General features: G+C 50.5%; 3 protein-coding genes across 3 annotated transcripts; all 3 read left to right on the plus strand.

Annotated features, from left to right (window-relative positions):
• The first annotated feature begins 537 nt into the window (after nucleotides 1-537).
• Nucleotides 538-2953, plus strand: B0T15DRAFT_528031 (heterokaryon incompatibility protein-domain-containing protein). The gene is made up of 3 exons (XM_062869010.1): nucleotides 538-913; nucleotides 972-1230; nucleotides 1295-2953. The coding sequence occupies exons 1-3, from the start codon at nucleotides 797-799 to the stop codon at nucleotides 2785-2787; spliced, it is 1869 nt and encodes a 622-aa protein (XP_062722488.1). The 5' UTR covers nucleotides 538-796; the 3' UTR covers nucleotides 2788-2953.
• Nucleotides 2954-11896: 8943 nt separating this feature from the next.
• Nucleotides 11897-14417, plus strand: B0T15DRAFT_483988 (uncharacterized protein; the record flags this gene model as incomplete). Its single annotated transcript, XM_062866199.1, has 4 exons — nucleotides 11897-11916; nucleotides 12323-13885; nucleotides 13946-14138; nucleotides 14199-14417. The coding sequence occupies 4 exons, from the start codon at nucleotides 11897-11899 to the stop codon at nucleotides 14415-14417; spliced, it is 1995 nt and encodes a 664-aa protein (XP_062722489.1).
• A 182-nt stretch (nucleotides 14418-14599) lies between these two features.
• B0T15DRAFT_150680 (oxidoreductase) lies at nucleotides 14600-16169 on the plus strand. Its single transcript, XM_062861989.1, has one exon. The coding sequence runs from the start codon at nucleotides 14781-14783 to the stop codon at nucleotides 16149-16151; it is 1371 nt and encodes a 456-aa protein (XP_062722490.1). The 5' UTR covers nucleotides 14600-14780; the 3' UTR covers nucleotides 16152-16169.

The following is a 16169-nucleotide window of genomic DNA, read 5'->3' on the forward strand; positions in this document are numbered from 1 at the left end:
GTTACTCAAGAAAAACCAGCTAGATATGGCTAAGTTTACTCGATGTCTTCGGGCATGTTGGTGGGCAATTGACTAGGCTCAAATTGACAGTCTTATTGACTCAATACCCCGGCGATTGGCTGCAGTCCAGAAAGCTAGGGGTTGGTATACAAAATATTGATGGCTAGAACCAGGGCTTCTATCTGTATATATCTATTTGCTAGGAATGTTGGTGGTGTTGCGTTATGTAGAGATATGTTGATGGTTGTGGTGACCTAGAAAACGGGTGGCGGGGGATTTTGATGTGGGATGTGACAGACTTTTGAACCCTGACTGTACCTAGGTACCTTGGTCCCGCCATTCGGGTCTGGGAAAGCAATCGTACTCTAGATAGTAGATGTATATTACGCTGGTGACGTAGGGAGCAGATAAGCATGGTCGACGAACCGTGATTAGGTTAGTAGTGGTTGATGGTTGACCCCCGCATGCCCAGTGGCAAACTCAGCTGCTGCGCCTTGCAGTTTGCCAAGATGCATATGCGCTTTGCAAACAGTTGATGGGATGTCCAACAGGTACACTGGGCTGGAGAGTGATGTTGGAGGCAGACCCACTGACTGGCGGATTCTGCCGTCAAATGCAGTGGGTGATTCTGCCTTGAGCCGCAAAGCTGATTATGCCTCGCTGTCTCAGCCACAATCCGGAGAAACACCCTGAAACGATTCCGTGTTGGGACGAGGCTCTAGACCAACTCTAACATGACCATCGACATGGCAGATCCGCTTTCCATCCTCAGTTCCCTACTAGCTGTGTTCAGCTAATGTCTCTCTACGAGGACGGTATCGAATCCAACCATGCCAAAACGACGCCGGATCGAGTTTCTAGACGGCCCAGGCGACTACTGTTCGCAGTGCAAGGGCATGATGTCGTTCGAAGGGTTCGTACAGCTCCTGTCCAAAGATGGCTTCCAACATCTCAGCCGACAGCAGTGTGAGAGCACCGCGGCTACGGGCTGTCCTCTCTGCATGTTTTTCTGCGGGGAATCGACCATCATGTGGAAGCCGGGGACCGTTTTGGTTCTCTCTCTGTCGCCCGGCATCACCGATTTCGGTGTCCTATCTGGGACTCCTAGCGAAATTGTGTCTGCCTTGGCCCAGTCCCGGTTGGCCTGCTCGAACCTGAAGGCTCGATCGCGGCCCGAGACCGGGGGACAATATCATTGGCAGTTTTCTACCAAACTCTTTACCACGGAGTGTAAGCCAGCCGACAACGCATCATTTCCGCTCCCTTGGCTGACGATAATGACATAACTTTCTAGCTGATCCCGCTGCCCGGTTCATCGTCTCTCGTCCCGTCTTCGGATATGCAGACGAAGACAAGTTGTTCACAATGGCTAGAGCGTGGATGGAAGATTGCTGTCGCAATCACCCCGGAAGCTGCGCTCGCAACACCAAGGTGGCGCTCCCTACCAGGCTCATTGACGTGGGCGATGAGGCGATTGCGCCAGACGTTCGATTGCATATCTCTCAGGCAAATGAGGTCGGAGAGTATATGGCGTTGAGCTACTGCTGGGGCGGTGAACAGACTGTCGTCACGACCCAAGACGAGCTGGACTCGATGATACAGAGAGTCGCCCTGAGCAGCCTTCCCCGAACTATTCAAGACGCGGTTCGAGTCACACGGAACATGGGACAGCGATACTTGTGGGTTGACGCTCTCTGTATCGTGCAGGACAGCGAGGATGACAAGCGGCGCGAGATCCAGCAAATGGGGTCAATATACAAAAATGCCGCATTGACCATTTCCGCCGCTGCCGCCTCGGACGTCTCTGAGGGCTTTTTGGGTCGACCGCCCAACCCATTGCCCGGCTGCAAGTGGCAGTTTGACATCCCAAGCGTCGGGCTTCACACTATTTTCATATCAACCCGACCCGAAACGTTATTGGATTATACGCCCGACCATCCGTTGGATCGTCGAGGCTGGGCCCTGCAGGAGAGTCTCCTGTCGCCCCGCCTCTTGGTCTTTTCCGAGCAAGAACCGCTGTGGCACTGCCAAGCTGTCCAGTTCAAGACGGCGAAAGACGGGTACTTGAACTACGACAACAACCGCAAACGCCTTCCGGACTGGGTTTTTACCGACTCGTTTCGTAGCAAGTCGTGGACTACGCCGAAGGAACGGCGGAATCTCTGGACCGACATCATCAACAACTTCACCGACAGGTTGCTCTCGGACAAAGAGGACCGACTGAACGCCGTCGCGGGGATTGCAGCTGAGCTGCAACGCGGTTGGAAGGACAGCTACTTCTTTGGGCACTGGGAACAAGGGTTTGTTGAGCTGTTATTGTGGGGATGCTTTCGTTCACCTTGCACCGAGGAAAGATCAAGCAGAGCGCCGACGTGGAGCTGGGCCAGTCTCAACTGTCCAGTGCGCTGGGAAAAGGTAAATAAGCTTGAGGCGACGGCTGAGGTCACGGGCAGGAATGGCGGCCATCGGCGCGTGGTGCTTACGTGCAGGACCAGGACGCTAGAAGACGTCACCCGCATCAAGGCCACAACTGGCTACTTTTATCCATCCTACATTTGGGATCACGCTGATCACGCTTCCACGATGCCTCCTGGTGCCGTACTGATACTTCTAGCATCCGCCGCGCCCAGGCGCGAGAGAGTGAAAGTACTCGGCATCATCGGTATACCCACCGAATCGAGTGGGGGCGTTCAGCGGGTTGGCTTATTCCAGATGTGGTCTTTATCCAAGGAAACCAAGCAAACACTGTGGGGGGATGTGAAACCGGAGCAAGTTCTCCTCGAATAGGTCAGGTAGCATGCGTCCCTCAGGCCCAAACCAGGTTCCCGCTTCTGGTGCTTGTCCACCCCGGTATGCCGCTCACTGATGTCTTCGGATGTAGTGTAGTTATGGATGTAGTGTAGTCATCGATGTTTAACAAGGAAAGGAAGAAGGCTCTCCGTAGGTGCCTTGCGATTCCGTCTCATCTGTTCACGTGTTGAACATCGTTGTGCTCAAGGAAGGAGGTTACTCATCAGTTGCGTAGCAACTCTGGACTTGAGCCTACTGCAGGGAGGGTAGACCAACGGCTGCTAAGATCGTCGTGTAATCATCCGACCACAGCCTCCCAGTGTAAGCGACTCTGATATATAGTCGGAGGGCAATAGTTGGGAACACCAAAACACTGCCGACAATGATTACTCGCTTGATAACATGGCTCCAGGATGCCTTGGGAAAGCCGGCGCAGAGTTCGGTCTCCAGCTTTGCTGCATCTGCGCAAATGGTCAGTACATCCTGCTAGTAGAAGGTGATTGTAACCACTTGCCTACTTGGTCCTGGTAAAAATAGCGTGTCTGCGTGCACGTGGATGGTTCGGATTGGAGCGAGTTGTTTGCGCCAACCGAACACCATTCCTTATGTACTGTACATAGGTCCTCGCAGGAGACCGACGTTCACTGGGATCAGCAGGGCAGTTGTATAACAGGCCCGCGGTGGACAATGGCCCCACCATACGCTAGAGCGGTAGTGATCCCGATACCAAGCCACCCGTTGCCGAAAGTCGCGAACCGGGAGCACGACAGGATGGGATTTCCAGACGAATGATTTTCAAAAGGAAAAGCCACCTTCTGCTGGAGCGCAACTTTCGTGCGACTGTAGGGTAGACCTGCGCTGCATAGCTGCTGGCACACCAGTTCTCCGTTGCTGGGTACACCTCAACCACCTATCATTGGACTCGACTTAGGCGTTCCCATTGCCTTAGTCTCCAACGCGGCAAAGCAAGGCTTGGCCCACCACTCCAACTCGCGAACCTCTCAATCTACCTAGCAGAAAAAGCGCCGGACCCAAAGGAGTGGCCACCAGAAATGAAGGCAGTCAGGGCAATGATCAAATCCGCAATGTAGGAACAATGCCAAGAACAATTGTTCCCAAGGAACAACGCTAAGGAACGTTGTTCCAGATGGAACAATGGGAACAACAATTATTCCAAATATTCCAGAGATCTAGGTACAGGGATACCTAGGGGAGGAAGCTGTATATAGTCCTACCATTCTGTCACTCATTCAGATAGCTAGCTTCCTCAGTGAGCAATTCAAGCAGTAGCCTCTACCTACTGCACAGACATTACGACTTGCATTGTCATGAACCTTTTGGCTTTACCGAGACCTATAGTCCGACTAGCAGTACCTTCAATCGGCGAACTCTTTCAGAGGCAGGACTGCCTATTGTTTCGTCATACGTTGCTTACTCCCTTTGACTCTATTATGGTTTAGATCGAAGGTAACACCGATCATTATGGCACCTTAGACACCTAGCACCCTAGAATCCCAGGGCTAGGCTATAACTATGCGACAGATGCAGTAGGCTCTCGAGGCTCTTAACGCTAAAATCGCCTAGCTTGAGGCCGAGAATAGCTATATATAGCAGCTTGTTAACGAAGCCTATAACGGCAAGCCTAAGGACAAAGCCAAACTCGAAGCACCCCCTAAGTACAAAGGCAATAAGGAAGGGCTTATTAGATTCCTTATATCTATAACGGCCTATCTTAAGTACTACCTAGATAAGTTTGTAGATGAATCTACCAAGGTTATATTTATCTCCTTGCAGCTCAAGGAGAGGGTACTTCGATAGTTTGAACCTACTCTTAAGAATTGGCTAACTAATAGCGTGGATATTTAGGATAACTTTACTATTGAAATCTTTAAGTCATACGATAAGTTTAAACAGGAAATCCAAAAGGTGTTCGGAGACTATAATAAGAAGCTCTATATATAGGAGCGACTTATATATCTAAGGTAGATAAAGTTGGCGGCTGCCTATACTATATAGTTCCACTAGGATTTACTTCGGTACGAGATTAATAATAAAGGTCTTATATAATTATTCTATAATAACTTGAAGGAAGAAGTTAAGGACGAACTATATTAGAAAGACCGACCTAATACGCTTGACGAATGTATTGCTATAACTATCTATATTAACGATCGAATTTACACTAGGCGTTAGTAGTATAAGGGACGCGGAACATAGCCTATATTTATCAAAGCTAACAATATAAAGAAGCGATAGTACGTTAGTACATTATACGGTACCTATACTAGTTCTATAGATATATATATATTCTCCTACTCCGCTATGCCTCGCTATTTACAAGGCGCGCCGGACCCTCTATTGCTATATACAAAGGAAAAACCGTGCCGTTTAGGCCGGGTGAAAACCTTTGTCGGAAGTAATAGGAAAGACATAGTTCCAGTGATACACGCTGCTGCAAGTAAAGAAAAAGGCCTTGGGAAGGCCTTGGGCCAACGGCTAGTAGGGTGCTAGCCCGGCTAAGCCGTGGCCACGGGTGTGGCTAGCCGGGCTCTCTAGCTTCCAGTTCCTCATCGAGGTTCCGAGCGAGCCTATATTCCCCTAGCCGGCCCGAGTCCATTAGCCAACCCAGTACCTTCTTCAGAAGTCTTCGGTTCCGGTAGCCTAGGCCCTGTAAAACAAGGCTAAGGTCCCGGTGGGTGCGTATTAGTTGCCTAGGCCAAGTTCTTGGTATAGGTGGTATAGAGCACCAAATCACAAGATGCTCTACTGTCTCTCTGGCTTCCCCGCATTCGCAATAGGGGGTAGGCTGGTTACGGGCCTTTTGTTTAAAAAGAAAGTCCCGTAGGCCTATAGCCTCCATACGGGCCTGTACTAGTAGGGAGCTCTTGGCCTTTGTAAGGCCTTGGTGTTTCCGTAGGCCTTAGTTTGTGAAGAGAACTGTTGGTAGGCCTTCGTCGGCTAGCCTGGTTGGCTGTCCCTGGACCTGGGTTTTCCACCTGGCCTCCCAAGCTCTTAATAATGCCCAGTCATCCTGGGTCTTGGCCAATGGTGGGCCCAAGGCTTTAGCCTGGGCGTTCCATTCGGCCACTACAGCCGAGGCCTTTTCGACGTCTGTTGGCTTTCCTGGGCTCCGGGGCCGGCCCCGTAGCCTCCGGAACCTTCGTTGGAGCCTATTGCAAGCCCCTTGGCCTTGAAGTCCTTAGATTATCACTCTACAAACGTGCTACCTAAGCGTAATCGCGAAGATCCGCCTTATAGAGGTAATCTAATCAGAGAGGCAAGGCCAAACCTCTCTACCGGACCAAGCATAATAATACTAGGCCACGGGACTCCAAGGTTTGCACCTTAAGCCCTCCACAAGAGGCACAATACTTCCTCCCTCTTGGATGACCGACACGCGCGTCCGTCCTCTCCGGCCGGCTATACTACTCCTTCAGAGCCATGAGTTCCTTATAGCGGCGACACCACACATTTGATCTCTAGCTATAGTACTCTCTAGTACGTCCTGTCGGCGGTTTCCTCCCCCATCGTACGCCTCTGGCTAAGGGAGCATACTCCCCGCCGTGTACGATATTCCTACGGGTCCCTCGCCGAGGGAATAGCTATATCTCTCCTATGGCCTGGGTGCGAGCCAGGGCCACACCTCCGTCATCCTCCTCTCGGTCTAGTATAGCCGCCACGGCCTACCTTCCGCCAGGCGCAACTCTGACTTCCAGCTTCCCGTTGCCTTGCTAGGTCTCCCTTACAAGGCCGACTATGTCTTGTAGCAGGCCATCGCACGAGCTGCCACGCCGGCATAGCTCGCTCGGTTGCTCTGCTACTAACCTGCCCTGATCTACCTGCCTCGCCTCCTATCCTCAGATCCAACTATAGTGTTACAAAGGGCGAAGTGCCTCACAAGAGGGCCCGGCCGCCTATGTTGCCTCCCTTAACGAGCCTGTATTCCCTCTCTCTCCTGCTCTTATAGTTGGTCGTACGATCGGTCGGCAATGCCGGCTTTCGCTCTATATCCTCGTCGCCGTACAACTAGCCCTCTAGCGTTCGTTATAGGCGCCCTTAGAACCGGGCAGGGCCGGGGGTACCCTATCTCTTCTTTAAAACGTCGAAAGAGTCGGGTGGTTTTCGTACCTAGTGTCCCCCTAGTCTTGCAAACTTGTTGCAAGTAGATTGTCGTAGTTATCGTCAATGGTGGTCGTCGTGCGGGGTAGTGCGGGATTTTCGGTGCACTCGAAAATCCTCACTTTCTTGTCGCGAAAACCAGCAATCCGACAGCCACACGGCCGCGTAGAAGCTGCACGTCGCTGCAACCCCTTGGAATCGAAAGAACAGATCGCAAAGGACCTAATTCCCGATTTTTGCGATGCCCGGCCGCCCGCGTGGGCGGCCCCCGATGTTTGTTCACCAGGAAGGGTCGACCGATTTATAGTCTATTATCTAGATAATATCTTTATCTTCTCTAAAATACTCGAGGAATATAAGAAGCATATAAAGGCAGTGCTAGATACTTTCTATAAGTATAAATTGTTAGTCAATAAGGATAAGAGCGAATTTTATATTATGAAAATAGTATTTCTTAGATATAAAATTTCGCCTAGTAGAATTAGGATAGAGCTAGCAAAGATTAAAGCAATCAAGAAATAGCTACGACTAACGATAATAATAGAGGTATAAGGATTTATCGGATTTGCTAACTTCTACCGAATGTTTATTAGGAGCTTTAACAACCTTATATAACTATTATATAAACTTACGAAGAAAGACATCGAGTTCCGGTAGGAAGCTAAGTACGAATAAGTGTTCTAGAAGATCTACGACGTAATTATCGCCGATCTAGTGCTTTAGTTGCTAGACCTATAGAAGCTATTTGAGGTTGAGACTAATATATTAGACTATGTAATCGGAGGATAACTAGGTCAACGCGACGAATATAAGTGTGACGAAACCGCAGGCAGTCCTGCCTCTGAAAGGGTTCGCCGGTCGAAGGTATCTGCTGGTCGGACTGTAGGTCTCGGTGAAGCCAAAGGGTTCACAACAATGCAAGTCGCAATGTCTGCACAGTAATGTAGGGCCACCTTACTGCTTGTAATTGCTCACTGGAGAACTCCCAGAGTCCTCCAGAACGAGTGTCTAGCTATCCTATATACTACGGCTCTTCCTATGGATCACGGCCTCCCTCTGGTGATCCCTCATACTGGATCACCTTGGATCACCAGTGATCCCTTGTGAGCCTTATACCTGGATCACCAAGCCTTCCCTATGCCAAGTGTGATCCTCTTCTGATTGGTCCGTTCCTGGACCGGAACGATTGGACGCAGGCGTCGCCCGCAGACCATGCAGGTCGGCCCTGTGACGGTGCAATGCACCGACCATGATGATGATATCATTTGTATGTATAATGATTCATCATACCAAGTGATGATTCATTATGCATGTTCCATTACATCATGCATGCAAGCTCAGACCTACTCGCATCCTGTATTTAAAGCCTACCTTGCAGTCTCGAGGATTTCTTTCCTCCTGCAAGTTCAATATTCTTGCAATGCAGTCAGTTTACCACCAGAGGCTTGACCCTGGCCTTGAACGACGGCCCTCGTGACAGGCCCCACCGGCCGCTGCAGGTTAATTCATGACAATAAGAAGCTATACCTAGTTGTATTCTTTTCGAAAAAGCTCGAAGAGCTATAGCTTAACTACCCTATTTATAATAAGGAGTTGCTAGCCATTATCGAAGCATTTTAAGAATAGAGACTATATCTTAGCGGTATAATATATAAAGTTTAAGTCTATATAAACTATAAGAACTTACGGTACTTTATTACTACTAAGGTATTGAATGGACGACAATCTCAATAGGTAGAATTCCTCTTAGAATTCAACTTTAAAATCAACTATAAAAAAGACTTAAAAAATATATAGCCAGATATATTAAGTAGAAGGCCAGATTACTTTAGGAATAGCCAACTAGAAGCCTTACTACGATTACTTTAATAATAGCTAGATGGTTTCTTATAGCATGCTCCCTAACTGATAAAAGATCTTAATAATGATACGCTTCTATAATAGGGCGAAGATCTCGACCTATAACCTCTATAACCGCTTGAGGAATGCTATATAGTCTTTAGAGAAGAACGGCTATGAAAAGACTTCTAAGACTAGAAGCAGAATAACATAGACGAGGAAGTAGGTATCTCTTAGAGAGATAGAGCGTTATAGTATAACGGCAAGGTCTATGTCGTACTATAGAATCAAATGGAACTGATCAAGACCATCTATAAGTTAAAGCTCGGAGGATATATAGGAATCGCCAAAACTATCGCCAAGGTTCGATAGCACTATAACTTCCTAGAACTTAAGACTAGAGTTAAAACTATTGTATAGGAATATAACCTCTATAATCAAAGCAAGTCGGTATGGTATAAACTATATAAGCTCTTGGAGCCGTTGCCAGTTATAGAATGACTATAGAGTTCGGTGACAATAGACTTTATTACTAAACTACTGCTTTTAAAAGACTTAACTACTAGAATAAAGTACGATAGCATCTTTACTATAGTTGACCGACTTATTAAATAGAGCTACTTCTTCCTATATAAAGAATTGTGGTTAGTAGAACAACTTATAGATATGATCTATTAGTATATTATATTAGTTTATAGATGGCTAGAAGAATAGATTATAGACTGAGATACTAAGTATAAACTCCCACTACCTTAGGAAATCGGAGAACTCCTACTACTAGAACCCTATAGGGCTAGAAACAAGGGACCTCCCCGAATAATACTCTAGTCTATAGGAACATCCGACAACTAGTTGAGATCCGCCAAGTGATCTAACGAAGTAGGACCCGGAGCAAGAAAATCTAACAAAGAAGGCGAAGCGGTAGTATCTAAGAATACTACTGCCATGCCATCTGAAGGTAGAGCGGCTAGAGAAGCCTGCTCCGACTCCTCCTTTTCTTCCTCGTTTAACAAATAAGACTCTCGATAGAAGGCTACGCGAGCCCTCTCTTTCAACGCCTATGACTGTTGCTCTAAACGAAGCAATTTACTAATCATGGCCCGATGCTTGGCGTTAAGACGCTCCTTTTCCTTAATAAATAGACGTACTACGGAAGTCAGCAAGCATAGGAATAAGGGAAGCAGCAGACTTATAATCTATACTATAGATATCGCAGTTAGAACGACCTACTGTCACGAACCAACCATATAGCAAGACCCGGTGGGGCACAACGGAAACAAGCAGAACCAATCAGCAAGGGAGAAAAGCTGCAGGCGGCCGCATAAGGATGACCTAGGTAGCCCAGAGTCGCCGGCGAGCAAGAGCGATCATGATAGACTTGGGTAGCCGCCTACTCAAGGCGATCGAGAGTAGACCACGATAGCTGGCGAATGACGGCGAGCCAACAGGATTGGCTAGATATATAGTCATTCGTTATGGAGGGCTCTGGGAGTCCTCCAGTGAGCAATACAAGCAATAGCCTCTACCTATTGTGCAGACATTGCAGCTAGCATTGTTGTGAACCTTTTGGCTTCACCGAGACCTACAGTCCGACCAGCAGTACCTTCGACCGGCGAACCCTTTCAGAGGTAGGACTGCCTGTAGTTTCGTCACACCTGCCTTGATATAAGGAAGGTAATATTCGTAATGCTTATAAGCAATATACTCTAGTTTCTTTTCGTAGCAGTAGGTATAGGAAGGTATAATAATACTAGTTCGCTCGAGAAAGCGCACCTGATTGCAACGACGGTTAGAACTCGTTTATTTCTTTTTCTCTATATAGTCAGGCATGATAATAATAATATAGGAGAGAAGAACTTACTAAGGCAAGATATAAGGGGGATAGCCAGGACTATTAGTTATTTTAGGAACTTGGTTGTTAGGGTATCGATCTTAGAGGAGGGGCATTGTATTACGAATTAACCAACAGTAAGCTGTAGGGTAGACGGCCGTATATAGGGATATAGGGGCGTCCTAAGCTAATTATTTAGACAATTAGGCAGACTAGTTAGAGACAGGTAAAGATGCTAAGGTACCAATGTCGCTAAGTACTCTATAGGATATAAGTGATTAGAGTGATCAGGGGCATATTACAATAAGCACCCTGGTGCTTATCCAAATTGAAGCACTGAGCACTTAAGGAGATAGCTAGTATATAGCCACTCGTTCTGGAGGACTCTAGGAGTTCTCCAGTGAGCAATTACAACAGTAGAGTAGCCCTACCTTACTGTGCAGATATTGCAACTAGCATTATTATGAACCTTTTGGCTTCACCGAGATCTATAGTCCGACTAGCAGATACCTTCGACCAGCAAACCCTTTCAGAGGTGAGACTGCCTATGGTTTCGTCACATTTCTACATTATACCTTAAAAGATAGTTTAGATCTTTAGGTCTTTGATAACTACTTGTAGGTAATTATTAACGTCTACGTGGTCATCAAGCTACTACTTCTGCTAAGTAGGGTCCTTAGATTGAGAGATGTCAGTAAGGATATATTTGTCAAGGTTATAGCGTAAAAGGACGCGAATAAGCTTGTCTTTCTATGCGGGAAAGTCTTCCTAATGCCTAATCTTCTCGATCAATAGTAGTTGGCCTTTGTTCATTTAGGCCGCAATCAACCGGGCCAAAAGTATTAAAAGAGTGCTATCTATTATGCCCGTGGTGGCTATAGAGGACATAGTAGTGTCGGCCATGTTCTATAGATAGATGACTGTGTTCTATAGCCACACTGACGTAATGGGTTAGTCGATCTGCGGATTGGTGTTGAAATAGATGCTTGGCGTATATATAGGCCAAGGTGTATATGGTTGGTTAACCGCATATATAGATCACCAGTCGGTTGTTTCCGGTCACTATTGTATGCCGGGAAGTGTTCTTTTCCAGCCGCGGTCGCTGACTGGGTTGTCCTATTGGCCACGGTTATAGGCCAGGAAGGTCGAAAGTGTAGTTGGCCGCGGTCGCAAGCCAAGATTGTCGTTCTTAGCCGTAGTCGTAGGCTAGGATGTGTGAAAACGGGCTTAAAAGTGCTGCATTACGTAGTGGAAGGACGAGGGCGCATAACCTGTTGGGATGGAGCGCAATGGCTAGCGAAGTTGGTGATATTCGCTATGGCGTTGTCGCTACTATTGTTATGTTGTTGTTGAAAGGAATGGAAGATGGGCGAACCCAGGCACAGGAGGTGGATGGCGGAGACGAACATGTGGGTCCTGTGAGAATCCCACACCACATACTCCCTTAGCCGCACATTTTTTCCGGCTCGTGCAGGGCTGGCCGTGCTAGGCTTGGTTTTGTTGGCTGCCGTTTCCGCTCGCAGCAATCTCACAAGCGACGCAAATCAATCAAAGCCCTCGCATCTGAGCCAGCTAAGGATAATCTTGTTGGCTAGCTCCGCATTGGAATCGGGGATCAGAAATGGCCCCAGAAGCGAGGAATCAGCCCGGACTGGTGAACCTCGCCCCAGCGCCTCCCAGGAGGCTTGGTGCAACCGTTGATGGCATCGATGGAATCCTGCCTCCGCGATCAATGCCCGCCAGCTGCCGAACCTGCGCACGGCGCAAAGTGAAATGCGACAAGGTGGCACCGATATGCTCTACATGCCGAAAAAGTAAGCTTGAGTGCTCATACAAGTTACCTGATCCCGGGGGACGGAAAAGGAAGAGATCAAGCGCCGAGCTGCTCCAAAGGCTCGCTCGATATGAGCACGTCCTACGTGAACACGGATTGCTAGAAGAGGCCCAGGCGGGCGTCTCCACTTTGGGTCAAGTTGCAACGTCCCAAGGCTCCGACAGGTCCATATCTCTCCTTTGGGACGAGCCGGAAGACTCCAGGGTGACAGGCAGGTTGGTCACTACCCAAGCCGGGTCGAGATATGTGAGCAGTTTGCTCTGGCAAAACCTGGAATACGATGAAGCCGAGGGTCTATCTGAGAGCGAGGGCTTGGAGGACAATTCAGCAGCGCCTTCCAACGGATTTGACCCTTTAACAGCAGCGTTGATGGACGGTCGATTTCGTCCCCTTGACCATTACCGTCCGCCGCCCTTCCAGGCCAGGTTCCTGTGGGCAACATACATCGAAAATGTCGAGGCGCTTTGCAAGATCCTACACATCCCATCAACGAGCAAGATGATCGAAGCGACGCTGCAGCGCTACGAAAGCGCATCAAATCCTGACGAGTGCGCGGTTTCCCAGGCTGACGAGTGCCTGCTATTCGCTATATACCATTTCGCCGTGTTCTCCATGACCGACGAGGACTGCCTCGCAAGCTTGCACGATTCCCGGGCGACCTTGCTTCAGAGATACCGCCTCGCAGCTCGGCAAGCTCTCATCAACGCGTCGTTTCTCAAGACCACGGAGTTCATCGTTCTGCAAGCTTTTGTCCTCTTCCTTCTATCCTCCCAACACCAGTATGATCCAGCCACATTCTGGATTCTCACAGGCGCCGCCGTCCGCATAGCACAGTGCATGGGCCTGCACCGGGACGGGGAGAAGCTGGGCTTGCCGCCCTTCGAGGTCGAAATGAGGCGGCGATTGTTCTACCAGCTTCTACCTCTCGAGGCAAGGGCCAGTCAGACGGCCGGCATGGGCATCTCCATTCCGCCGTATGCATGGAATGTTCGACTGCCTCTCAACGTCGACGACGACCAGATATGGCCGGGCATGACAGAGACCCCACAAGAACAGCAAGGAGCTACCGAGATGATCTTCTGTCTGTCCCGGGCCTACCTAGGGAGTTTCTTCCTCAGATCAAGTCGAGGAGGCAACGGCTCAGCCGGCGGGGAAGGCTTGAGCGCCTGGCGCCTCAGAGATGAGGAAGCCGAGCGCGTCGTCAGGAAAGCAGAAAGCGAAGCGGAGGAGAAGTTCATTCGCTACTGCGACGTTGTTAATCCCCTGCACTATCTCACAATCTGCTCGGCGAGGTCCGGTGTCACCGCCATGCGCCTCCGGGTGAAGCTCGCCAAGATTCGGAACCAGAAGGCTACCGAAACGGACACGAAAGATGCCTTGCAGCTCGCGCTCAAGACTCTGGAGACCGACTCGGCTGTCTGCGCTCACCCCGGACTTGAGAGATACCGCTGGCATATAAAGCCTTTCATGTTGTGGGGGACGTGGGATGCTTTGGTGTTCACCTTGACCACTCTGGCCAAAGGACCCGGTAGGCTCTCCCCACGAGAGACTGACACCGCTTGGGTGACTTTGAAGAATATGCACCACAACCACGGCCAGCTGTATGCACCAGACCGACCGTTGTACGCGTCGCTAAGGCGGCTCACGATCAAGGCGTGGGACGTCAACCCACCAAGCTGGGCGCACAACAAGGAGAGGACGGAATTCATCGACACCCTGCGTTCTGTACACGACATGGATCAACGGAGACACGCAAAGAGGAAGGGCAACGGTCACGCAGACCAGGACCGCAGCCATTTGTTGAGCGAAGGGAACAACACAGAGACGGCGGAGTCCGCGTCGGTTTGCCAGCTCCCTAAGGCTGGTTCGATTCTGGATTTTGACTTGGGCCGTGAGTTCGATCTGGTCGGCGCAGACTGGTCGTTTTCCTCGGACCACCTCTTACGGGAGCAGCCTGGCCAAGAACAATACGAACTTGACTTTGGATGGGACAGACAGCTATAAGAATGCTTCCTAGGTCCACAGCCCTGGAGCTAGATCGCGTGGTGATGACCTAAGGTAATGTCGACGCCGCGTAACTGCTGGCTGTGATTGGCCAGAAGCTCGGGTGGTCAACGCCCGAGCCGGGACACGGCCTCGGACCCAAAAGCCTCCCAGGTCATGGCCGAGCAACTCCATGTCTTCGGTTGTTTTGAGCACACATTGGTCGAGCAGCGCGGTCGGCTGCCCCGAGGGCGGCATATTACGATGGGTATATAATTGGCGTCCCTGGAATGTCACCAAACGCCTCCTGGTTGTCTCTCGAGCATGCCTCCAGAGTTGAGACCGACAGACACCTTTACTTGGAACTCATCGATTTAGAACAGCATGTCCGGGGGCTCTAAACTCAGAGTCCTCATCGTGGGCGCCTCCATCGCAGGGCCAACAGCAGCCTACTGGTTCGCCAAAGCCGGTGCACGCGTCACTGTCATCGAGCGCTTTCCCCAGCTACGCACCAGCGGCCAGAACATCGACATCCGCACCGTCGGCGTGACCGTCATGCGCAAGATGCCCGGAATGGAGGCGGCTGTGCGGGCAAAGACGGTGCCCATGAGTGGCATCAGCTTCCTCAACACCAGCGGCCGCCCGATCGCCACCATCAAGCCGAGCGGCAACCCGGACCAACAAGCCCTCATCTCGGAGTACGAGATCCTGCGCGGCGACCTGGCCAAGATCCTATACGACATGACCAAAGACGACAACAACATCACCTACGTCTTCGGTGAACAGATCTCATCCATCCAGCAGCACGACGACAGCAACAACAATGACGGCCCAGTCACCGTAACCTTCGCGAACAACACCCTACCACCATCCGAGTTCGACTTGGTCGTAGCCGCCGACGGCGCCACCTCACGCACCCGCGCCCTCGGCCTAGGCTGTGCCGTGCGCGAACACATGCGCCCGCAGCACCAGTGGGCAGCATACTTCTCCCTGCCCCGAGACGGGTTGCTCGATAACGACAACAACGAGCTAAGCCAGCTATACAGTGCGCCAGGCGGCCGTCTCACCGCCGTGGCACCCGACGGCGGCGCAAGACCGGGCGTCGCGCGCGCGACTCTCATGGCACACCACCCACCACCACCACCCAAGTCTTCCTTCTCCTCTTCTTCCTCATCCTCCTCCGACTCCTACCCGATGCAAGCATTCCGCAAAGCAGCCCAAAGACAAGACGACAACGGCGCCTCCCTGAAACAATTCATAGCCGAGCAATGGACAAACACAGGCTGGAAATGTGACACCATCATCAAGGGGATGCTCCAATCCCACGACTTCTATGCCTCGGAGATCACACAGGTTAAGGTCCCCTCCCTGCATCGGGGGCGGTTTGTGCTGGTCGGCGACGCGGGCTACGCGCCCGGCCCCACCGGCACAGGTACCAGTCTTGCCCTGGTGGGCGCGTATGTCCTTGCCGGCGAGGTGGGTGTTAAGCACAGGGGGGATTTGCGGGCTGGGCTGAGGGGATATGAGGAGGTTATGAAGCCGATTGTGGAGGACTTGCAGCGGATTCCGCCGGGTCTGGGGACCGTGCTAGCGCCGCAGACCTGGTGGGGGTTGTGGCTGCGGAATGTGCTGTTGTGGGTTGCGTGGAGGACGAGGGTGCTGGGGTTAGCGCAGAGGGTTGTTGGTGGTCTCTTTGCTGGGGCATTTGCCGGCGCGGAGAAGTATACCCTGTCGGAGTATGAGTGGGAGGCATGACGGTAAGGGATGCGTGGT

This window comes from Chaetomium strumarium (assembly GCF_033439665.1).
Source record: "Chaetomium strumarium strain CBS 333.67 chromosome Unknown B0T15scaffold_3, whole genome shotgun sequence".
Taxonomy (NCBI): Eukaryota; Fungi; Ascomycota; class Sordariomycetes; order Sordariales; family Chaetomiaceae; genus Chaetomium; species Chaetomium strumarium.